At 38.7% G+C, this 24,478-nt stretch overlaps 1 protein-coding gene and 1 long non-coding RNA gene across 3 annotated transcripts in view; one reads left to right on the forward strand and one right to left on the reverse strand.

Moving 5' to 3' along the window:
• LOC122677524 overlaps positions 1-24,478 on the reverse strand; it is a 44,015-nt gene that overhangs the window by 747 nt on the left and 18,790 nt on the right. The gene's annotated exons all lie outside the window — the stretch shown is intronic.
• Positions 1,149-22,826, forward strand: KCNA3 (potassium voltage-gated channel subfamily A member 3). 2 transcript variants are annotated; one of them, XM_043877638.1, is made up of 2 exons: positions 1,149-4,656; positions 17,195-22,826. In XM_043877638.1, exon 1 carries the CDS (start codon positions 1,288-1,290, stop codon positions 3,025-3,027), a length of 1,740 nt encoding a protein of 579 aa, XP_043733573.1. In that variant the 5' UTR covers positions 1,149-1,287; the 3' UTR covers positions 3,028-4,656; positions 17,195-22,826. The 2 variants fall into 2 exon arrangements, with proteins under 2 accessions (XP_043733573.1, XP_043733574.1); XM_043877639.1 differs by having other exon boundaries at positions 17,198-22,826.

The raw sequence follows: 24,478 nt of genomic DNA on the forward strand, positions 1-24,478 counted from the left end.
ACTCACAGTTGAGAATGATATGGAAAGCAATGACCACAAATCACGCTTACTTCAAGTTGAATTGTCAGATGAGGGAACTATCTACATAAAGAGTTCCTGTTTTGTAAACGCTTTGAATGATACCATGGAAAACACATTTTTAAGCCTACGGTTGACTCGAAGTTGCTGAAATGTCTGGAAACAGAAATTGTGTTCGCTGTGCCCACAACAATTTGGAGAAATAGTTTAGGTTCAAAGGGGAGAACTGTAAGTCATTATCTCCAGGCTAAAATCAAGCAACAGAGATACACGTTGCGGGATGACTGTTGTCCTAGTTTAACAACTAGAACATGGCAAATTCCCCAGGAAGAGGGTCTGGCTTACGCCCCTCCCACTACGGACTTGAGATGTGAATTTCCTTTCTCTTTTTCCTCTCATATTCGCACGGATAGGAAATCTTACTGGATTGGAATGACCAGGCTGCCCTCGCCAAACCTAATTTGGTCCTCGATTCTTCCTAATGGCTAAAATCTCAGCTACCAAAGGTAGTGTCAACTATTCACTGCAGAAGCAAAAGTCTCTGAATGTCTTAATGACCATCTTCTTCAGACTCCGGGTGAGAAACTCCCATTACTCCGCCGGCTTTCTCAACCAAACAAGAGCTTAATTATCCCTCCCGGCCCGGAGTTCTTTCACCCTCAAGTGGGCACTCGGCTTACCTCTTGTCCTAGGCGCCCACCTGACCTGCCACTCCCTCCCTGGATAACTCGGCAGCCCCAGGGCAAGTCGCCGTCCTCCCTCCCAGCCGGCCCCCGCCTTTGGCCACCTCGGCCCAGCGGAGCCTGCCTCCTCCCGCCCGCCCAGGTGGCGCGTGCGGGGCGAAATGGGGAAGTCCCGAGATTGGGTCACGGCCTCGGGGCGGGGGGAAAGGGGTGCGGAGAAGGGCTGCCTCGGCGGGGCGAGGGGCGTGCGAAATGTGAGCGCTCGGGTGACCCTGACGGGCGGGGAAGGGTTGGGCCGGGAGGCTCCCGGGGAGTGGGGCGCGCGCCCGCGCGGTGGGCCGGAATCCGGAGGGGACGCGGAGGGGCGGGCGCGCGCCCCGCGGGGGAGGGAAGAGGCGGGCTGAGGAGGCGTCTCCTCTGAGGAGCCGCGCGGACCACGCCAGACCCAGACCGAGCCTCGCGGCGGCGGCGGCTGCAGCTCAGCAACAGGCGGCGGGCTCGGCGGGAGGCGGAGGCGCTGAAGGGGCGGGGAGCGCGAGGAGGAGCGAGCCGGCCCCGCGCCGCTGCCGCCGCCTCTCCCCGCCGCATGGACGAGCACCTCAGCCTCCTGCGCTCGCCGCCGCAGCCCTCCGCCCGCCAGCGCGCCCACCCTCCGCAGCAGCCCGCGAGCGGCGGCGGCGGCGGCGACGCCCACACGCTGGTGAACCCCGGCTACGCCGAGCCCGCCGCGGGCTCCGAGCTGCCGCCCGACATGACGGTGGTGCCCGGGGACCACCTGCTGGAGCCGGAGGCGGCCGACGGTGGCGGGGACCAGCCTCAGGGTGGCTGCGGTGGCGGCGGCGGCTGCGACCGCTACGAGCCGCTGCCGCCCGCGCTGCCGGCCGCCGGCGAGCAGGACTGCTGCGGGGAGCGAGTGGTCATCAACATCTCGGGGCTCCGCTTCGAGACGCAGCTCAAGACCCTCTGCCAGTTCCCGGAGACGCTGCTGGGCGACCCCAAGCGGCGCATGAGGTACTTCGACCCGCTCCGCAACGAGTACTTCTTCGACCGCAACCGGCCCAGCTTCGACGCCATCCTCTACTACTATCAGTCCGGGGGTCGAATCCGCCGGCCTGTCAATGTGCCCATCGACATCTTTTCCGAGGAGATCCGCTTCTACCAGCTGGGCGAGGAGGCCATGGAGAAGTTCCGCGAGGACGAGGGCTTCCTGCGGGAGGAAGAGCGGCCCCTGCCCCGCCGCGATTTCCAGCGCCAGGTGTGGCTGCTCTTCGAGTACCCGGAGAGCTCCGGGCCGGCCCGGGGCATCGCCATCGTGTCCGTGCTCGTCATCCTCATCTCCATCGTCATCTTCTGCCTGGAGACGCTGCCCGAGTTCCGCGACGAGAAGTACTACACTGCGTCGCCGTCGCAGGAGCTGTTCGAGACGGCCAGTAACAGCACGTCGGGGGGCCCCGCGGGAGCCTCCAGCTTCTCGGATCCCTTCTTCGTGGTGGAGACCTTGTGCATCATCTGGTTCTCCTTTGAGCTGCTGGTGCGGTTCTTCGCTTGCCCCAGCAAAGCTACCTTCTCGCGAAATATCATGAACCTGATAGACATCGTGGCCATCATCCCTTATTTCATCACTCTAGGCACCGAGCTAGCTGAGCGACAGGGGAATGGACAGCAGGCCATGTCCCTGGCCATCCTGAGAGTCATCCGCCTGGTGAGGGTCTTCCGCATCTTCAAGCTCTCCCGCCACTCCAAGGGGCTGCAGATCCTGGGGCAGACTCTAAAGGCTTCCATGCGGGAGCTGGGGCTGCTCATCTTCTTCCTCTTTATTGGAGTCATCCTCTTCTCCAGCGCTGTCTACTTTGCCGAGGCGGACGACCCCACTTCAGGTTTTAGCAGCATCCCGGATGCCTTCTGGTGGGCTGTGGTAACCATGACAACAGTAGGTTATGGTGACATGCACCCGGTGACCATAGGGGGCAAGATTGTGGGGTCACTGTGTGCCATCGCAGGTGTCTTGACCATTGCTTTGCCAGTCCCTGTAATTGTTTCCAACTTCAATTATTTCTACCACCGGGAGACAGAAGGGGAAGAGCAAGCCCAGTATTTGCACGTGGGAAGTTGCCAGCATCTCTCCCCTTCAGCTGAGGAGCTCCGGAAAGCAAGGAGTAACTCCACTCTGAGTAAGTCAGAGTATATGGTGATCGAAGAGGGGGGTATGAACCATAGTGCTTTCCCCCAGGCACCCTTCAAAACGGGCAATTCCACGGCCACCTGCACCACGAACAATAATCCCAACTCCTGTGTCAACATCAAAAAGATATTTACCGATGTTTAATATATGAAACAAGTGACATGCTGTGCTCAGTATTGTGTGGAACGTGCCCCCTTGGTCTGTGTATGCCCTCGTTTTATACATTTCAGACCATTCATCAAGGAAAGGACATGAAGAAGTGGAAAGCACACTTCATTCTCCCTCTCCCTCCTGCTTCATACTGAAACAGGTGTCTGTTCTGCAAGTGGGCTGCATTCTCTCAGCTCTCCTTTCTTTAACCCTCTCTCCCTCTCTTAATATTTTGGCAACAAACTTACTTTAAACTTGATTTTTAGCACACGCTCTGTAAGAAAAAAGCAAAAACCAATCAAAAAAAAAAAAAAACAAGCTGTACATCCTGGGAGGAAATGAAACTGAAGAACAGTTAGAATGACTGTTTAACCTCAGAATCGACAGGCAGTTGTTTCTTTACTAAGTAAAGCAGGAATATACTTAAAGGATGCTTCAGTTTGATGAACTCTTCAACATTATTGAATATTTAGTTGAGTTGCCAACACTGTGGATATTTGAATGAAAAGCCTATTTAGAACAATGACTTGTAAACCCACCATAAATTTATTTGGTTTTCAACTGGAATTTCTATTTGGACCCTGCCCCCTGGAATTTTAAGGATCTCTAGAACTTCGGACTAAGGGAAAGGACTGCGATGTCCTAATCTAATTAGTTTAACTCTTTGGGGCTTGTTAAGCATTTTGAAAGTATAGAGTAACAGATTCCTGTGAAACTGTGTGCATTCCAGCTAGCATCTATCAAAGCCTAGAAACAGATGTTTTCAGCGCTGCTTAGAGAAACAAAAAATTTTTTCCTAATGTATGTGAGAGATAAGCTTCTGCAGTATCACAAGAAGATTAAAGTGGCAGACACTCCTTCCAGCGGAAGTTACTAATTCAGACCTGACTGATGCAGTTCCCATAGCAACCCTTGTTTCCCGGGAAACCCGAAAAAGGTCGTCATGGCATCTCTTGCTCTCTAGCCCCACCCCCTAGCCCCAGCCGTTTCCACGGTAACCTTTCCAGATGGTTCCTCCGTACATGATTTCACAAGGAAAACCACTGTTTGAATAAACTGCACAAATAAAGTTAAGTCTGAGGATTCGAGGCGGTGAAATGAATCACAAAATGCTTATTTGTACTACCAAAAAAAAAAAAAAATCACTGATGTTATCCCATAGTGACTGAATCGAAAAGGAAAATGTCGTCATTGGAGTGTTAAACATACACCACAATAGGCCATGATTTGAATGAAATGCCAGTAATTGGGCAATCTTTTTAAAAGATGCTTCTCTACTGTTCTCTTTCCCCAAGAAGTTTCAAGCCAACAAATGAAATTAAAAAGCAAATGTAAAAGCATTCTGCACATAAGCAAATGAAATGTTCACTCAGTATACCTGAAACTTTACTACAAGGAAACCTTCAGACTTCCTCTTTAAAAAAAGTATCCAGATCCCACAACACTCACCATCACAGCCCTTGAAATCTAGATATATTTGAAAAGTATAAAGGACGCATGCTTTTAACTGAGGGAATTGCAGACAATCAATGAAAAGGAGTCACAGGAAGTAACCAAACCTTGGAGAAACACCTGCAAGTTTCAGCCATGTGCCAGGGGTGGCCAGAAGACAGACAGCATCAGGTGAGCACTGTGTGGGCTACTGGAGCAGTCTCTTTTTCTACAGGGAACCAGGGGGATACCATTCATATCTAGATTTGTGCTCACTTGCAAAATCAATAGGTTTATATTTATTACAGGCTAGGTGCCTTTTGAAGATCATTTATAATACTTTTTCTGTTTGATGTCCAGGTTGCCAACTATTGTTTGGTTTCTGTTTATTGCAAAAAAAGTGGGGAAAAAAGTAATTTCTCTTCAGAATAACCTTCACTCAGACTGAGCTGAAAATGACTCCATTCCTTTTACTAACCTCCTTGTCTTCTGAACAAGTTGTTTCCCATGAAAAAAGGGTAAAAGGCAGACCTGCTGTTAGATTATTGGTCTGATTTCATTTACATAATTATGTAGTAGTATGCAGTAGTACAGTTCTTCAAAACAAAGATGGATAAAATTGCAACAAGGGTAACATTTTAACATTTTATATACATTATATAAATCATGTTATTTTATATACATTATATAAACTATACATTATCCACAATTGCTTTTTGGTTTGATAGGTTTAACTCTTTTATCCTAGGGTAAATGAGAGTAACCCTATTTTTAAAGCTCATAAAATATTTTCAGGTAGTCAGAAACCTACTTACTTTATTATTTGTGCATTTGAGAGAGTGAAAAATAATGATTAAAGCTATAAGGGGGAAAGAGGAAAGGAAAGAAAAAAAAAAAAGGAAGCAGGAAATCTGTGTACCTGGTCATAGAGTCATTGTTCTTATATATAAGCTTTGAAATAGAACTCCTTTATCTAGTTCCCTTTGCTACTTATTTGAGCCTTTAACATTGATCCACCTTTTGACCAAACGTTTGGTATTTTTAATGACCAGAAATTCTTTTTATGACCCATTTTGGTGGTGATGTTAGACACATAACAGTCATTACATAAGAATAATTTTTGTGTCTGTTCTTAAAAGATGTAAGCATAAAGATAAATGAAGTGCAGTGAGAATTTTATTCACAGTTATTCAGAAGATATAGAAACCCTGATAGTTCTCTAGGTAAATTATGGTTGTGCTATAATTTTGGAATTGTATGGTTTTCAAATAACAGTAATACAAAGGACTTTTTTTTTTTTTAGCCAGAAAAATATGGCTTTTGAGTCATGACTTTAAGGTAGTATTGCTTCTGGTCGCCATATTGTAAGCTCCTTGAAGGTTATAGGTTTTGTAGTCCTGACAAAGTTTTGGACTCTAGTGCCCCGCACCAAATGTAGCATTGTGTTTGTATTCAATACATATTTGATGAGTGAATGGCCATTATCTTACAGTAATGTTGTTTTCAGGTTTTTAATGAAGTGATTTATAGCATAAGTTCTGCAGTCATATTGCCAGGGTTTGAATCCTGACTCTACTGTATGACCTTGACCAAATTATATAATCTCTCTGTGCCTCAGTTTCCTTATTTGTACAATAAATATAATAAATGATACCTCATAGGGTTGTTGTAAATGTTAATACAGGTATATTGTCAGAGATTTTGCCAAGAGATTACATTATATTATTTTCCATTATTTGCTAAGAGATTACGTTATTATTGGGATCATTACTCACAGGCCTTGTATAAAAATATCAAGCCTTGTGAATGGTGTGTAAAACATAATCAGCATCTTACTATTTACTTTCTATAATAACAATAATAATTACAATCTGTTAAGTGTCAATCACATCCAGAACACTTCTCAACTCTGCAAGGTAAGTGGTATTAACCCCATCTTAGGAGAGTAAAAAATAGATGGTTAAGGCTAAGTGATTTACCCGACTTTACAGCTAGCAAGAGATCTAGCGTGGTTTAAAGCTAGTCACTCTGGCCCCAAAACCCATGTTCCTTTTACTGAATGACTTGAGAGAGACTGAGAAAATAAATTGCTTGTACTTTTAGATTTGACTTCAGCCCATGTTACTAATTAATGAATTCATGGAAAGATCATAGCCCCAGAAACCTAATCATTCAGTGTACTGAAAATTAACCCTTTTTAAACCATCAGATATTTTTAACCATAGGAACCAAATATGGTATTTAAATCAGATGGAGATTGACTTTTCTAGTGATAAAAGATTATTTTTTTACCCAGTTGATTTATCTAGATTTAATATTATATTTAATCAGTCTTGGTAGTGATACAATGGTTATTGGGACATTATCCAATGGATAATGGATATTGTTCAGGTTTAAAATTAATTTCCTACTTTTATGTGTTTTATTCTATAATAGATGATAGGTTATGCAGATTATTATTTTTCTATCTTCTCATTCTTTAATTGGACTACTGAGGAACCATGCCAGAAAGTAGTATAAACATTTTGACTCTCCCTTATTAAGAAAAGGGAAATTACATAGAACAAACTCAGGGCAACCATAAGGAGATTGCCATTTTCACTGAAATTTGACATTATTGCCTTACTTAACCACTTCATGACTCTTTAAGAACATCTGTGCTGAAAAAAAAAAAATCAGATTGTAGCTGTGTCCTACATAATAATTGTAGCCCCTTCCTCAAGGTCCTAAGGCGTTTCGAAAATGAAATTGGGTAGTGAATTGGGCTTAGAGCAGAATGCTAAGGAGCCTCAGTTTACACATGCTAGTTAGCTTTGTTGAACCATAGACTTCACTGAGCTCAGTTGCATGTCCTGGATGTTGAAAAGTATACCTATGTCTGTATGTACAAGAGATTCATGGGAGGAGATGTGACTGGATCAGTGCATATCCATCAACATCCTGGGAAAATATATATACCCTACAGCTGGAGAATCCAGAGATAAAAACAATAGCATTATTTTATTTTTCGTATGGTGTTTTAGACAGATATTATAGCAAACATAAATACCCACCAACTAAGGTGATATAATCACAAATGGCTACACATAACAGGAGTGTTATATTAATTATTTCTCAACTTTGAAATAAAATTTTGGGATTGAAATTTTAAATGCACAGAATGAAGAAATTTAAAGTTAAGGTTCATTTACATAAAACTTATTGTTTGCCTCTTTGGCATATAACATACTCAAGTAATTCCTTTGCTGGTTGTACATAAATCCAATATATATACTATATACCAGCAGTCTATTCTTTTGAGAACCATAGCTATAATTTCCTGACTTCCTATACATTTAAAATCTCAGCATTTTCTACAGCAGTTCCAAGATCTTCCCATCTCTTAGCTGTGAATAGAAGTGCTAATCCCTCACACTAAGAAATGCAAAGAAGCACATGTGCCCCCAGTCTGAAGACTTATGCAAACACTGTGAGATAGAAGTGAGGAGCATAAGAATGGGGAAGAGGATATTTAGAGATTGCATTTTAGGATGGAATTTTTTTTCTTCCTGTTTTGTATTTGGCCTTTTAAACTAAGGAAGATAAAACTATTGCTTTAAAACTAATTTCCTAATGCCATTTGCAGTGACATGGGTAGTCCTAGAGAATGTCATGCTGAGTGAAGTCAAGAAAGAGAAGAAGTATCATATGACATCCCTTATATGTGGAATCTGAAAGAAATGATACAAATGAACTTACATACAAAATAGAAGCAGACTCGCAGACTTAAAAACAAGATTTTGGTGGCCCAGGGGGAGGGATAGTTAGAGACTTTGGGATGGGCAGGTACACACTGCCATATTTAACATGGGTAGCCAACAAGGACCTACTGTGTAGCAAATGGAACTCTGCTCAATATTATGTGGCAGTCTGGATGGGAATGGGGTTTGGGGGAGAATGGATACATGTATATGTATGACTGAGTCCCTTCACTGTTCACCTGAAACTATCAGCTATACCCCAAAACAAAATTTTAAAAAACTACATTTCATTTCATAATTTTATATATAATAAATCACTTTTTAAAAATAACCTGCTGATAATGTGTCTTTGAGAGAAAGCAAATCAGAGAAGACAGAAAGGAAAGAAAACCACGCAGAGCCCAAACCTTATGGTTGTGACTCAGCCCCAAGCTTCGTGCCTGAAAATGGCAATTGCCATATGGTATACATGATAATAGTCTTCTTTAAATGATTTAGACAGGTTAGAGCATTTCAGATATTTGTCTTTGTTTTCAGTGATGCTATGAACTAATTTTGTCTTTGACATTGTAAAGAAAAAGCATTTTGAAAAAGAAAAATAAGAAAACTTTTTTGTGGTTTTTCTCTTCCTCTTTTTTTTTTTTCAGTCCTGGGTATGCTTTTTCTTACATTTCAGATTTTGCACTATTAACCATCAAATGCGTTAAAGAAGTGATCTGAAAAAGAGGCTCCATCATTTTTAGGGGAGCCATTTTATTATTGCTGCAACCTAAATAGTGCAGAATAGGAACTCTTGCCCAAAAATTAAATCCTGGGATAGCATTCAAGTGGACAAAAGATCACATTTCATCCTATCTAAAGAATGTTGGAATAAATCTGTGTATGCAGGGCTCTGACTTTGCAGATCCAGAGATCATAGCCCCCTGGTAGGAAATGGAGAGATACTTTTTCTCTTCTGATGAGCCCCCAACCTCCCCTCACCCCTTCCTTGAGAGTATAAAGGCCCTGGGGAAATTCCCCATTACCTCTTTAGAATGAAAGTCAGCATTGCACCTGTGTGTTATAGGGCCATCAGCACTGCTCTTTCAGTTGTTTTCTGTTAAGTTTATTTTAAACTCCTTTCCTTTAAATATCCGAAGATTCTTATTTTTAGACATTTAAACATTTTCTTAAATTAAAGCATGTAATTTATTTGAAAGAGAAGCCCATGGGGTTAATTTATTACATGCACGCACTTTACCTCTTCATAAGTTATACCCTGTCCTATATGCTTTTTATCTGTATATGCTTTTTATCTATAGATCTAAAGTCATTCATTTTCTGACAATTAGTGAATTTCCAAAATATTTGTTTTCATTCATATGTGCAGCATAAACATTTGCAAATAATCTTAATTTTTTAAAGCCTTTTAAAAGGAAGATTTATTGCCTAGTAGTCTCAGTGTATCAATGTCTGTTAATGTAGTAATAAATTCAAAGAGAATACATTCAGTCCATCACTGAGTTCTGTCATTTCACCTCCTAAATGTCTCTTTTAAAAAAACCCACTTTTCTATACTGCTGCCACCACCACTTTAGTCCACATTCCTATCATCTCTATCCTGGATAAGTGTGAAGGTCTCTCATTTGGCCTTCCCGCATTTCCTGGGGCCAATCTGAGCCTTTCTCCACCTGGTAACCAAAGAAAAAGAAGAGAAAAACTGCTAGTTATAAGGGAAAATACCAGAGATTTTGAGATACATCCCAATTAGCTGCTCAAATCTGGAAAAGTATATCTTGGAATGAATTACTATAGTATATTATCTTGACATAGCTGTAATTTTAAATTAATTTATGTTATATAATTAGTGTCTGTTTCCTGTATAAGAGTGGGGACTGTATCTCTCTCTGTTTATCATTGAATCCCTTCCCGTTCTCTCCAGACAGGCTTTTACCCCTACCAGTTCACCAAAATCATACTGTTTAGGGTCACGGTGACCTCCTGTAGCTGTATCCAGTGGCCATTTCTCAGTACTCAGTTCATTTGACCCATCAGAAGCATTTGGCCCTATAGAATACATCCCCACTCCTAGGAAGAAATGTTTCATCTAACTTCCAGGATACCGCACTGAATTTTCTTCCTACCTCTCTGACCTCTCCTGTTCAGCCTCTTTTACTGGTTCTTCTGCATCCCTCCTGGGTCTTAATGTTGAAGAACCCCATGGGCCATGACTTAGTCCTTAGACCCCTTTTTCTTCTCCAGTCTTATTCTCATAGTTTTAGATGACCTATACATAAATTTGTATCTCCCACTTGGCCTTCTCTCCTAAACTCTAGATTGAGTTTCTGACTGTCCACTTGACATCTCCACTTGCATAACTAATAGATATCTCAAACTTAATATGTCCAAAACTGAGCTTCCTTCTCCTCCCCCACCTCTCCCACCCCCACCCCTCCACCCCCACCAAGCCCATGCCTCCTGCCTTCTTCCATACAGGACAAAACAAAATGCCTGGTGTATTTGAGGAAGAGCAATATGTATTTGAGGAAGTCACTAATCTATTACCTTTATAAAAAATTGTAATTAAAACTAGTCAAGAGTGACTATATGTCAGATTTCAAAATGTAGTAAGCAACTAAAAACCATAGACAGAAACAATTTATCCAAGTAAGAACTGTGTTTGAATTGCTTTATTCCTAGTTTCTATAAACCTTATACCTGCAAACATTTTAACTCATTTTGAAAGGTCAATTTATATTACTATGTAGCTATGTGTCTTGAGGAGATTTATTTTTAGTAGGCCTAAATACTGCTCTAAGTAGAATTGCTTACACTTCACAGCTCATTTTCCCATGACTTTCAGATTTTTGACAAAGTTCTACATCTTGGCACATTACCAATTTTAATTACTAAATGAGTTAAAACGTTTTTTGCTTGCCAAGACTATAATTTCCAAGAGGCCAATCAGAGAACTATACATAATTCAGCAAGAACTCTTTCTAGTCTTTGAGGCTAATTCATGACCACTTAGTTGGTAGAATTTGTAGAGGTGGTTGATGTGCAGCCAACCCCAAGTTATTTAGTAGATGTCAAAGTATAGACTCATGAAAACCAAGTTCCCATAAAACCATGTTACAGAAAGATTTCAAACTTTTCCTCATCAAATACAAATTGTTGTTGTTGGTAAGTCACTTTTCGACCTGTGGACTGCAGCATTCCATGCTTCCCTGTCCTTCACTATCACCTTGAGTTTGCTCAAACTCATGTCCATTGAGTTGATGATGCCATCCAACCATCTCATCCTCTGTCCCCCACTTCTCCTCCTGCCCTCAATCTTTCCTAGCATCAGAGTCTTTTCCAGTGAGTCAGCTCTTTGCATCAGGTAGCCAAAGTATTGGAACTTCAGCTTCAGCATCAATCCTTCCAATGAATATTTAGGATTGATTCCTTTGGGATTAACTGGTTTGATCTCCTTGCTGTCCAAGGGACTCATAAGGGTCTTCTCCAACACCAGAGTTCAAAAACCATCAATTCTTCAGTGCTCAGCCTTCTTTATGGTTCAACTCTCACATCCGTACATGACCACTGGAAAAACTGTAGCTTTGACTATATGGACCTTTGTCAGCAAAGTGATGTCTCTACTTTTTAATACATTGTCTAGATTTGTCATAACTTTTCTTCCAATGAAGAATTTGATTTCATGGCTTCAGTCACCATCCACAGTGATTTTGGAGCCCGAGAAAATAAAATCTGCTATTGTTTCTACTTTTTCTCCTTCTATTTGCCATGAAGTGATGGAACCGGATGCCATGCTCTTAGTTTTTTGAATGTCGAGTTTTAAGCCAGTTTTGTCACTCTCCTCTTTGACCCTCATTAAGAAGCTCTTTAGCTCCTCTTTGCTGCTTTCTCCCATTGGAGTGGTATCTTCTTTATATCTGAGGTTGTTGGTATTTCTCCCAGAAATCTTGATTCCAGCTTGTGATTCATCTAGCCCAGCGTTTCTCGTGCTGTACTCTGTATATACATTAAATAAGCAAGGTAACAAATACAGCCTTGATGTATTCCTTTCCCAATTTTGAACCAGTCTGTTGTTCCATGTCAGGTTCTAACTGTTGCTTCTTGACCCACATACAGGTTTCTCAGGAGACAGGCAAGGTGGTCTGGTATTCCCATCTCTTTAAAAATTTTCCAGTTTGTTGTGATCCACACAGTCAGAAGCTTTAACATAATGAATGAAATAGATTTTTTTTGGAATTCATTTTATTTTTCTGTGATTTGACAGATGTTGACAATTTGATCTCTGGTTCCTCTGCTTTTTCTGAATCCAGCTTGAATATCTGGAAGTTCTTGTTTCACATACTGTTGGAGCCTATCTTGAAGGATTTTGAGCATTACCTTGCTAGCATGTGAAATGAGCACAATTGTATAGTTGCTTGAACATTCTTTGGTATTGCCTTTTTTTGGGATTGGAGTGAAAACTGACCTTTTCCAGTCTTGTGGCCACTGCTCAGTTTTCCAAATTTGCTGACATATTGAGTGCAACACTTTAACAGCATCATCTTTTAGTATTTGAAATAGCTAAGCTGAAATTCCATCACCTCCACTAGCTTTATTCACAGTCATGCTTCCTAAAGGCTCACTTGACTTAACACTCCAGGATGTCTGGCCCTAGGTAAGTGACCACACCATCGTGGTTATCCAAGTCATTAAGACCTTTTTTTGTATAGTTCTTCTATCTAATCTTTCCACCTCTTCTTAATCTCTTCTGCTTCTGTTAGGTCCTTGCTGTTTCTGTCCTTCATTGTGCCTATGTTTGCATGAAATGTCCCCTTAGTATCTCCAGTTTTCTTGACTAGCTCTAATCTTTCCCCTTCTTTCCCATTGTTTTCCTCTATTTCTTTGCAATGTTCATTTAAGAAGGTTTGATTATCTCTCCTTGCTATTCTCTGGAATTCTGCATTCAGTTGGGTATATCTTTCCCTTTCTCCTTTGCCTTTCACTTCTCTTCTTTTCTCAGCTATTTGTAAGGCTTCCTTAGACAACCACTTTCCTTCTTGCATTTCTTTTTCTTTGGAATAGTTTTGGTCACTACCTCCTATACAGTGTTATGAACCTCTGTCCATAGTTCTTCAGGCACTCTGTCTACCAGATCTAATCCCTTTAATCTATTCATCACCTCCACTGTATAATCATAAAGAATTTGATTTAGGTCATACATGAGTGGCCTAGTGGTTTTCCCTACTTTCTTCCATTTAAGCCTGAAGTTTACAATAAGGAGCTGATGATCTGAGCCAGGTAGCTCCAGATCTTGTTTCTGTTGACTGTATAGAGCTTCTCCATCTTTGGCTGCAAAGAATGTCATCAGTCTGATTCTGATTGACCATCTGGTGATGTCCATGTGTAGAATCGTCTCTTGTTTTGTTGGTAGAGGATGTTTGCTGTGACCAGTGTGTTCTCTTGAACAAACTCTGTTAGCCTTTGCCCTGCTTCATTTGGTAATGCAAATTCCTGTTACTTCAGGAACCTCTTGACCTCCTACTTTTGCATTCGCATCACCTATGATAAAAAGGACTTATTTTGTGGCGGGGGAGGGGGCGGTTAGTTATAGAAGGTCTTGTCGGTCTTCATAGAACTGTTCAACTTAAGCTTCTTTGGCATTAGTGGTTGGCCTTAGACTTGGATTACTGTGATGTCGAATGGTTTGCCTTGGAAACAAACTGAGATCTGTTTGTTTTTGAAATTGTCCCCAAGTACTGCCTTTCAGATTCTTTTTGTTAACTATGAGGGCTACTCCATTTCTTCTAAGGGATTCTTGCCCACAGTAGTAGATGTAATGGTCATCTGAATTAAATTCACCCATTCCTGTCCATTTTAGTTCACTAATTCCTACGATGGTGATGTTCATTCTTGCCATCTGCTTAACCACATCCAATTTACCTTGATTCATGGACCTAACATTCCAGGTTCCTATGCAGTATTAGTCTTTATATCATCAGGCTTTATTTTTACCACCATATGCATCCACAACTGAGCATTGTTTGTGCTTTGGCCCTGCCGCTTCATTCTTTCTGGAGCTATTTCTCTGCTCTTCCCCAGTAGCATATTGAACACCTCCCGACCTGGGGGATTCATCTTCCAGTGTCATATCTTTTTGCCTTTTCATGCTGTTCATGGGGTTCTTGAGGCAAGAATACTGAGTTTTCATTCAAGAATTCGTTTAGGCCTGGGCGGAAGTCTTAATTACTTTTTCACAGGCTTGATAGTGTTGCCAAAATTTGGCCTCTGTTCTCGGTGCTGAATAGAAACTCAGAGATAGAATTTTGGGTGAAGTAGAAAAGAGTAGCTTTTATTGCTTTTCCATGCAAATGAGGACACAGCAGGCTATTGCCCTCAAGTCTGTGTGACCCACCCCCGGGGAGTAGTAATAAATTTTATAGTGTTCGAGGAGCAGAGCGTGATCAGCTCATGCACAGTTCCCGTATTGGTTGGCATCAAGGTGAAGTTTCAAGCATCATCAGCTTTCTGGTTTCAACCAGTCTAGGGTCCGTGTTTGTGTGGTCAATGCTTTCATCTGGAGGGGGTCTGCTTCCTGTAAAAGCAACTTAAGAATGTGTATCAGGCTTCCCTCTATATCTTTCAGGGAAATGGCTGTTCAAAGATCTGCTATGTGGCAGAATTATAGTCTAAATTGTTACCAGTTTCCTGGCCCAAGTGCTGTTTTTTGTTTCTACATCTTCACATTTCCCAATCATTAACTCTTCATTAGAATTTTTATTTATTTACTTAGGTTGTGCCGGGTCTTTGTTGCCGCAGAGCATTTTCTCTGGCTGTGTTGAGCAGGGGCTGCTCTTAGTTACTGTGCAGGGGCTTCTCCTTGTGGTAGCTTCTTTCATTGTGGAGCACAGTCTCCAGGGCATGCAGGCTTCAGTAGCTGAAGCTCCCGGGCTCTAGAGCACAGGCTCAGTAGCTGTGGCACATTAGTTGCTCCACAGCATGTCGGATCTTCCCGGATAAGGGATCGAACCTCTGTCTCCACATTGGCAGGTGGATTCTTTACCACGGAGCCACCAACAAAGCCCCCAGTCTTAACTCTTGAGTCAGCATTTTACTTCAAAAGACAAGGACACAGGAGCTGTACGCAGTTTCAGTCACTATTGAAATTTGACTGTTCTTATCCTGTTTTCTTGCTTTGTTTGTTAGAACATTTATTTGGTGAAATAGCTTCAATTATAAGTCACCATTTTTTATTATACATCCTTTCTTTTGTAATTTTGATACTTAAGCCAAAGTCCATTTTTCTAAGTCCTTCAACCCATTTCTTAGCTCCTAATATAAACATGATTACCATCTAAATATCACTTTTACTTTTTGCTTTTTTGTTTTGTTTTGTTTCTGTTGAATTACTACTCCTTCCACACCTGCAGTCTATTAGGATGGCAAGCTGTACCAGACTTATTAATCCTAAGAGCCTTGAGGCAGGTATTAACTCATGAGCTTAAAGAAAGCCCCAGCCCCTTACATAAAAAGGGTGTGTCAAGAAAAGAATAGCTTAATGGAACCATCTCAAGATAGCCAAAGCTGCACTGGCATTGAGCAGAAGTTAGGCACTGAGGATATAAAAAGGTTATATCATTATGTTACTTTTCTTGTAATTAGTAGTCATCAGTAACTAGTAGACCATTGTAATTTTCAAATTTTTTATAATGAACATTAAGTGTACTGTGATGCAAGAATGTACTCTTACGTTTTAAGTAAAGACTAGTTTTAAAAAGAAGTTACTTCTTTCATGAAGGATGAGCAAGTATAATCCAGGCCAAAAAGGTAAGACTTTTCACTAGATAATTTCCCAGCATGGTAAGCATACAACATATAGTTCAGTGAGTGAATGATTCTTCCATGAAAAGCATACTCAGATTTCAAATTACCATCATTAAGCATTTATCACTGGTTTTGAGATACCTGCTAAAGCCAAGAGTACGTATGGGAAACAGTCTTCTCTATGTATTATGATGGATAATATTCACATATTGAAACCTGAAACTTGGTGTAGGATTTTCCGTTTTTGTCTTTCTAAGTTTCACAGTAAATTATATATCCAATTTACGCTGTACAAAGTAGTAGGGATTTATTCACTCAGCATATAAAGTGTCTGTGTGCCAGACACTATTCTAGATTTTGAAGGTAGCAGTGAATAAGACAGTTGTGCTGCTTTATGCTATTTTTAAGGAATGCTTTACCATCTGCATTTCCAAATAATTTTTTTGTAGTTGGTGAGAAGAAAACAACAAACTTGAACTTTTATTTCTTGGTTTTCCACAAACCCTGGTTAAGTGGTTATTGTTGTCTTAATTTTTTATTTCTTAAAATAGTATACAACTATGCAGAGTTCATACTTTAAAGGATCAGTAGATTTGAAAGCTATTTGTAATATTTGAAAGCTATTTGTGATAATTGGTCATACAGAATATCTGTATAGTACCTAGAACATGGTTATCAGAACACTAATTTTGAGACTGTTTTGCTCTCTCCTTTTTTCCCTCTTCATAACATTTATTTGAGCATGAGAATTCAGTTCACTTTGAAGGAGTTCTCATCTTAGATTACTACAGTGGAATGTACAGAAAAGAAGCAAGCCCTTGAAAATACATTGAGAAAATTGATACATGTCTTTTTCTAAAAATCAGTTGGCACTCGGTACATTTCAGATGGTTCTTAGGATGAATATAAATTTTCCTATTCAAAGAACAATCACATTGGGTTAGACTACATTTGGAGGTCAATATTAATAAGGGGGGAAAAGTTCATAATTCTAGAATACTCTGAGACTTTCTGACATAAATTAAAAGCACTCAATATGTGGTTAATACATTTCGTAAATTAAATCACTCAAACTTCTCAACATAACAGTGAATAGTTTTTAAAAGTGTAATGAATAGAATATTTTATATTGACCTAGTCTATAATTTTTTTAAAACTAAATTATAGTAAATTATTGTGTTTACTCTGTCCAGCAGATACAGAAGAGCCCCACATAAAGAACTATAGAGCTGCACGGGCCGGTAGAACGCTCTTTGTAAACTGCCCAGAACAATGAATACAGTGTTGATTATATTGTTGATGAGCAGTGATATGTCTGCCAACACATACTTTTAGTTGACATTGAATAACATGTCTCTAACAAATGCTTCATATAAAAGAAACAGCTCTGAAGCTGGAGGATTCTCTTCAAACTGTGTGCAGTAGAAAAGGTGTTGACCAAGAGATAGAGAAGAACATGAAAAGTGTTAAAGTATCATTTGACATTTTGGTGATATTTAATCATCCAAAATCTAGTCGGTACTGCTGATAAAGAAAGCCTAAATGCTTGTTTCCAATAAGCCAACTTATTATACTGTTCTTTTCTTTCAGTTAATTACTGGACTGTGTTTAATCATGATATGTATTAATGTTATCTTCTATGTACAACTTTATTTGTGAAAGTGTTTTGTACCAAAGGCTCTCATAGATATTAGTCCATTGTGTGTAAATAAGTGAAGTCTACTACACTGTGCCCAGATGAATGGTATTAAAGACAGACTTGCCTAAAAGAAATGTGCCTTGCTTGATTAAACATTCTTTTATTTTTTGATTCAAAATGATAGATTTGCAAATTAGTTGTAGGTAGGTTCTAGCTGAGCTTAACTTTAAAAAATATATTAGTAGTTATATGTTTAAGTTATCTATCTTAATATTTTTCAACAGTTCATATATAATATACTCATTTAATTTAGTTTTTATGCAGTGTTTGATGTGGCGAGACAAAGCACATTCTTAAAGATATATTTGATCTACTGTTTTTAGAATTTCCTTAAAAATCATAGCTGTAAAATGCTTCTTGACTCATTTTCTATTTTTATATTCTTTTAGAAATGGAACTTTTTCAGTTAAAAAAGAAAAGCAAAGTTTTATTTGGAAAAGTAACTTAGGACGTCATGAAAATGATTTCCCATTTGGGGACATTTCACTTCTGTGCCATTATTAATGTATTTACTGTGACATTTCAGCAGAATGGTAGCTATTTGTATATTATTTAATAAGCCTTATAGAAAGTCAAACTGTGAACATTTAATATAAAGAAGACTCTTTTCATTTCTAAAATATGGTGACCAAATGCATAAAACTCCCATCTCCTGTTATTTAAATGCCTAAAAATGCTAAGTTAAGAGCACTCATAGAATTTCAATTACTATCAAAATATTGTGGTAGGGAAGTCAAAATTATAATACTTTATGATATCCCATAGAAGGAAATACGGGTCATGGATTTCATTGTTAATGTATAAGAATCAATAACTGAAACAATTTTATACCTACTAGCGGCAAAACAAACAGATAGAAGATATAATCCAGGTAACTTTCTTTTGAGGCAATGTCTACAATGATTTTGCACAATCTGCTGGTAATTTCTCTGGTCAAAACTTTGAGACCAGATCACTCTGGGAAAAACTGAAGTAAAAAATGACAACTATCTCAGATTTGAGCTATGTGCACCTCCAATCTGGATAATTTGTGATTAAGATGACAATACAGCCACCAAGGTGTTTTTGTTCTGTGTTAGCCCATGTAATAGAGACACTGGCCCAGAGAATAGTCCATTTCCAACCTCCTTAGTAACCCACAACCGATGATTACAGCCTGGTCACATCAGCTATTGGGATGATTGAAACAAACCAATCAACTGTCCTAATAGGAGGTCTAAGACATGCGGATGTTTTAGTAAAGATCAATAGGTGTTACCAAAATAAGACACAGGAGCTACCTTTATAAAATACCAATGACACAACCCTAAGCATTATAGTAGGTTTAATATCATATCCACGTTATTATAGGCTACAGTTTCAAATAAAGATAAAACCTGGACTTTTGAGATAAAAGCACAGAATGGTACCAGATGAAGAAACTGTCATAGCAAATATGTTTCACCAAATGGGTAGTAAAACTAGTATTACTCTAGATATCGGGAGACCAGAATTCTTACCTATTTTCTGCCTAGATGCATCACTTACTATTGCCAGGCTTCAGTTTCCTGATTGCAAATGGATGTTCTGGGTTAATCTCAAAAGGCCTTTCCAGTCCCCAAATTCTCATTATATGCATTTGAAAAGTCTTTGAAGCAGACTTAAGGACTCAGATTTTCTTAGGTATTTTTGAAAGAATGAATAAATTGAAATGAGGTTTAAGTCTTGAAAGTGTCATAAATATATCATTCTTCAAGATGCTTGTGAGAAAGGATATGAGATTTTTTTTCTCCTCTAAAAATTGTCACTGGTCTCTAAATGGGATCATGAAAAAATTAAAAACTCACTCTGCGACATGGAAACAGATTAATGAAGTACCTGGAAAGGAAGGGAGGTTATTTTTTAAATTTAATTTGATGTTTAAGGTGATTTGAAATCATATATGAAATGCTAAAACTGCAACAGAGCTTTATCATACTCAACATTATAACCATGGGAGTAGGAGAAGGTGGAAAAAGGTTGGAGGGATAGGAGTGTTTGCCTTACAATCTCTTGATTATTTCCACGTAAGCCGCAGTTTGGTAGAGCAGGTATCTCTGTGCTTTCATTTTGGTTCTACCAATAACTCTCATGTACCCTAGGAAAGTTCCTTTAACCTCTCTGAGCCCCAATTTCTATTAGTAATCTGTATGTGTCTTTACATTTTTGAGAATTCTATATTGTTTTAGGATTGCTGTAATATACATGTCCATGTCCATGTTGCTCCCTCCAATCACTTAGATGCCACATCTCTGCTCATGGACTGAACAAACTGCAAATCCAAGTGTTAATATTTCCAATATTGCTAATCGACCTCAGCAAGACATAAGGCATGTAAATATTTTTATTTTAACCATGGTTTAATTACTATGATTTATCATTTCATCTTCTAATGTTGCTAATTATCTAAATGAAATGTCTGTTCAAGTGAACCTTATGAAAAAATTTTGTAGTTGAGTAAAACACTTAGCAAATCAGAATTGAATATGCTTCCCAGTGAACTGTAGCTGATTGTAAGGTGCATTTTTGTCACATTTAAAAGTTAATATCCTTTTGGCCCCAGAAACAATGGCTATAATTTAAAATAATAGTCAAAAATTTTATAAATTTTTGTGAATACAAAAGAGGCTTGATAGAGCCATATTGTAATTAATTTTGCTCAGGAGTGCGAAACAAAATTCAGGGATAAACCAACGCTTCTGTTTGGCTTTAGTGGATGGTTGGGAAAATGAAAGGCTATAGGTTTTGCACAACATAGCTAAGAGATAAGTATACCCACTGTAAAAGAAGAGTGTATTCTGGTTGCTGGTTTATGGTAGAAAGAGATTAGGATAAAAAGACGCTAAAATATGGACACTAGGGAAATTGTTTAAATGATAGTCCATTTGAATAATACAGAAATATTTTGTCATACTGAGATTATCTGTCCAAACTTATAGTCTTATATCCTTCCATTCAGAAAAGGGGGCAGCTTTTAAAGGCCTCTGTCATAATGGGAAATATATGTTTTGATTAGTGGAACAATTCATTAAAACATTTAATCTGATCATTTTGGTTACGTGAATCTGAATTTTCACTTTAGCTGTAACTGAGTCTTATATGTATGTGTTAGTAATCTTTGTAAGAAGTAATTTAACCATTTTTTTAAAGTTGATAAAATTTGCTAAATGGTGATTCTAGCATATTGTGTTAATAGTGTATCTTACAACAATTTGTGAACTGACCGTATGAAAACAAACCATAGTAATATCTCTTCTGGTAAAATGTTTCCATGGTGTGATCTCTTATACTGGGTTTGGGGTGGGGAGGTTACGTATTTAGTTTACGTAAAACTAACTGTTGAACTGTTTTTCCTAAATGCCATAAAATTGTATGATTATAAACCAAATAGGAATATCCTATTAAAGGCACTGTATAGACTATTTTTGAAGTTATCCCATAAAATGACATAATTTCTGTTAAAAAGTTTCTACACATACAAGGGAAAGCAAACAGTGTATGTATTGTTTCTGTGTAACATGCTAAATGTTTTAGAATCCATTTTTTAATCTTATGCAGATAGAAAGTGATTTTGCAGATAACAGAGTAACAAATACAACTACAAAACTTCAGTTTTTTCACAGAGATGCCTCATACGTGTTTATTATCTCATAGTTTGCAAAGATCATCCACATATCTTATTTAACTTTTGAAATATCCTTATAAAGTAATAATACTATCTGAAGTTTAGAGATTAAACAACAAAGGTTTAGAAAGATCGTGACTTGTCCAAAATCGGAAGGGCAGCAAATGGTTTTACATTTCACGTTCTTTACACTTTTCATTCCCTGTTAAGTTTTTTCTTTCCTACCACTGCCATGATCTTTAAGACTTTAACTAAAATTTAATTCCAAATGATACACTAGGAAATTTCACAAGGCACTGTTGCTGTTACTGTCAGACCTTTCTAAATACTTCTAAAATAGAGTCCTCCCACAAGGTGATAGCCAAACATTTTCCATCTAAAACATATTTAAGTCCCCACACTCTGACTACAGACATTGAATCCAGATGATATCAAAGCACTGGACTGAAAAATTATCTTCTCCACTGGTCTCTTTCTAATTTTCCTTTTTAAAAAGTCCATCATAATGACTGACTTATGAACAGTTCAAAGAAACAGTAATCAACTCAAGAAACTGCAAACATTCTAATTCAGAGAAAACATACTCTAAGACCCACCATATTGGCCATTTTTCAGCTTGTTGTTTTTCATCAAATGTGTTCTGTGATTAGGGGAGGACAGGGAATGGGGAGTGAGTAGAAAAACTGCCTTTCTTTTAAGAAAACCTCATTTTTCCTGTAACTGTTCAAAAAGAATTGATATCAAGTATTAGACAACAGGACTATTAACATTTAGCCATAGTTCAAATATATGGTAAAGTTGATGCACATATTTAAAAATTCACTGAAGTAATTTCCTGGATAAAATTAAAATCTGATGACTTCTCAGTTCAAATATGGAGAACATTCATGTGTTAGTCAATGGCATAATGCTACATTTTAATTCTTTTTTCAAATAACAGAGAGACACTGGAATTGCTTTCCCTTGTAAATCAACAGTCTTTGATACATTCTGTACTTTTACTGACTAGCAATGAAGTATTACTGTGAATAATTAAATGAAATATAAGCTATAGCATATCAGAATTTAAAATTTTGTAACCTTAAGTTTAGTTCTCCTCCTCAAACAGATAAGTCAAACAAGTATTATTTTGTATGGAATGAAATAATAGTCATTTTTAAACAATGACATAATAAATAATGGAGTTCTGATAAAATGTAAGATCAAAACATTTTATATTTTTCTACATTTGTCTTCCTTTGACATTGAATTATGTTAATTTATCACATATTATTGTAAAGTTAAAATAAACTGTTATGCCGTGTTCTGTAACGTTCCTGACATAGTAATTTTAGGCCTTCTGTTAAGTAAATAACAGTAAATACCTGTGAGTTAATTATGTGACATTTTCATCTGGTTTCTTTTATAAATCTGTCATTGGATTTAAAGTGTTTTCATTGAAATTGTTATGTGCAGAATTCAATAAAATACCAAAAAATCCTAATACTCGTATTAATAATTAGCTCCAGATCCTTCTTCCTCCCTCTCTCCCTCCTTCCTTCCTTCTTTTCTTTCTCTTTGTTTCATTTCTCTTTTCTTTTTCTTTTTTTTTTTCTGAATAAGAAACACCAAAGCTGAGCTATTATCAGCAGTTCGAGTGTCGGCTACCTTTGGACAGCTCTGCAGACTCCTCTCACGTGACTGTAGTGACACTTCTGTGCGTTACACTCAGCAGGTCTTTCGAATGCCAACATTGTTAGGCTTCCTTTATTGCTGCCAACTGTACACTGTTGGAGGCCCAGAAACATCTCAAGGGAGAAAAAAATGTCATGTCTGTGCCTTGGCACATTCTGTCAGTTATATGAGGGCAAAGTGAGAAAGCAAATGTACATCATTTCATGCAGAATATATATTAAGGATCAATTATGTGCACCCCGCTGTTCAAAGCACTATGAGAGGATGTAAGTGTGAAGAAGAAGGGGACCCTGCTCTCAAAGAACTTAGAGTCTAGTGGGTAATGCATTCCTGAGTTTATAGGTTAGGATTCTCATTATTTAGATCTAGAACTGTCAAGTGTGAAATAAGATCATTTTGTTTCCCATAAGTAAAAAAGTATCATGTATGTAAGTCCAATATTTTTTCCACCATGACACACTATAATTTCTCTGAATCAGCATTTATATACCCATTGTTCTTATTTTGTACTTAGCCATGTTGATCCTAAATCATTTTTCTAATAGCAGCTAGCTATTCAAATGTGTGTGTGCTTTTGGAATGTCAACAAATGCTACATCACCAAAACAGAGGCCCTCTTGTTTCCATCTGAAATTTTACTTTGTCTTAAAAAAAAATTACAGATTTATGCTGTCTTACACATGTAGTAATTAGCTATTAGAGAAAAGAACAAAACATATTTTTCTCAGTCTCCAGCTGATATGAGAAATAGCTGTTTTTAAGCTTTCTGGCCGTGCAGCTTTGGTTGTGGACTCCATGAGCCATAATTTGTAAGTATTTCATTTTAAGGAGCCAAATCTTAAAAGTCTTTTGCAAACATTTACAGGATGAATTAAGAAATGCAGGTGGTTTCCAATGGATTACAGCCATCCTCTTTGAAGCATGCCTTCATCCAGGAGAATTGTCACGTTTCTGGTGGACTTCGACAGAAACAAATCTCTACATAGATTTATAGCTGTACATCTCCTATGGATTAGGGCCCTCTCTTTTGTATTGTAACCTTTATCGATACTGAGCCTTTCTCTCCCTAACATCCATTTATCATTTCTTTATAAGTTCCATTAATCACAGCCCAAATGGGTTACATTATTTTGTTTTTAAAACAATCCTTCTTTGTTCACTCCAAGTGATATCTGATAACTTGAGTCATGGTAGAAAAAAGGGTAGGAGAAAAGGCCAAATGAAGAACTAAAACCTCTGGTGACGATACTGGCTTTTACAATTTAAGGTCAGTGAAGTCATTGTTTTGGAAATGAAGCCGCAGAGAAGGAACGAAATAAAGAACCCAGAAATCTGATTTCAAAACACACCATTGACAGGGAACTGTGTGTACACGGCACAGTCCCTCACTCACGTCTGGTCCAGTTTGGCATAATAAATACTTTTAGATGAAGATGAAGAACACAAGTTGATTGACAAGCG

The sequence above is a fragment of the Cervus elaphus genome, chromosome 20, assembly GCF_910594005.1.
Source record: "Cervus elaphus chromosome 20, mCerEla1.1, whole genome shotgun sequence".
NCBI classification, from domain to species: domain Eukaryota; kingdom Metazoa; phylum Chordata; class Mammalia; order Artiodactyla; family Cervidae; genus Cervus; species Cervus elaphus.

What these genes read in the sequence shown, in the direction of transcription:
- KCNA3 (XM_043877638.1), top strand. Translation starts at nt 1,288, where the DNA reads ATGGACGAGCACCTCAGCCTCCTGCGCTCGCCGCCGCAGCCCTCCGCC.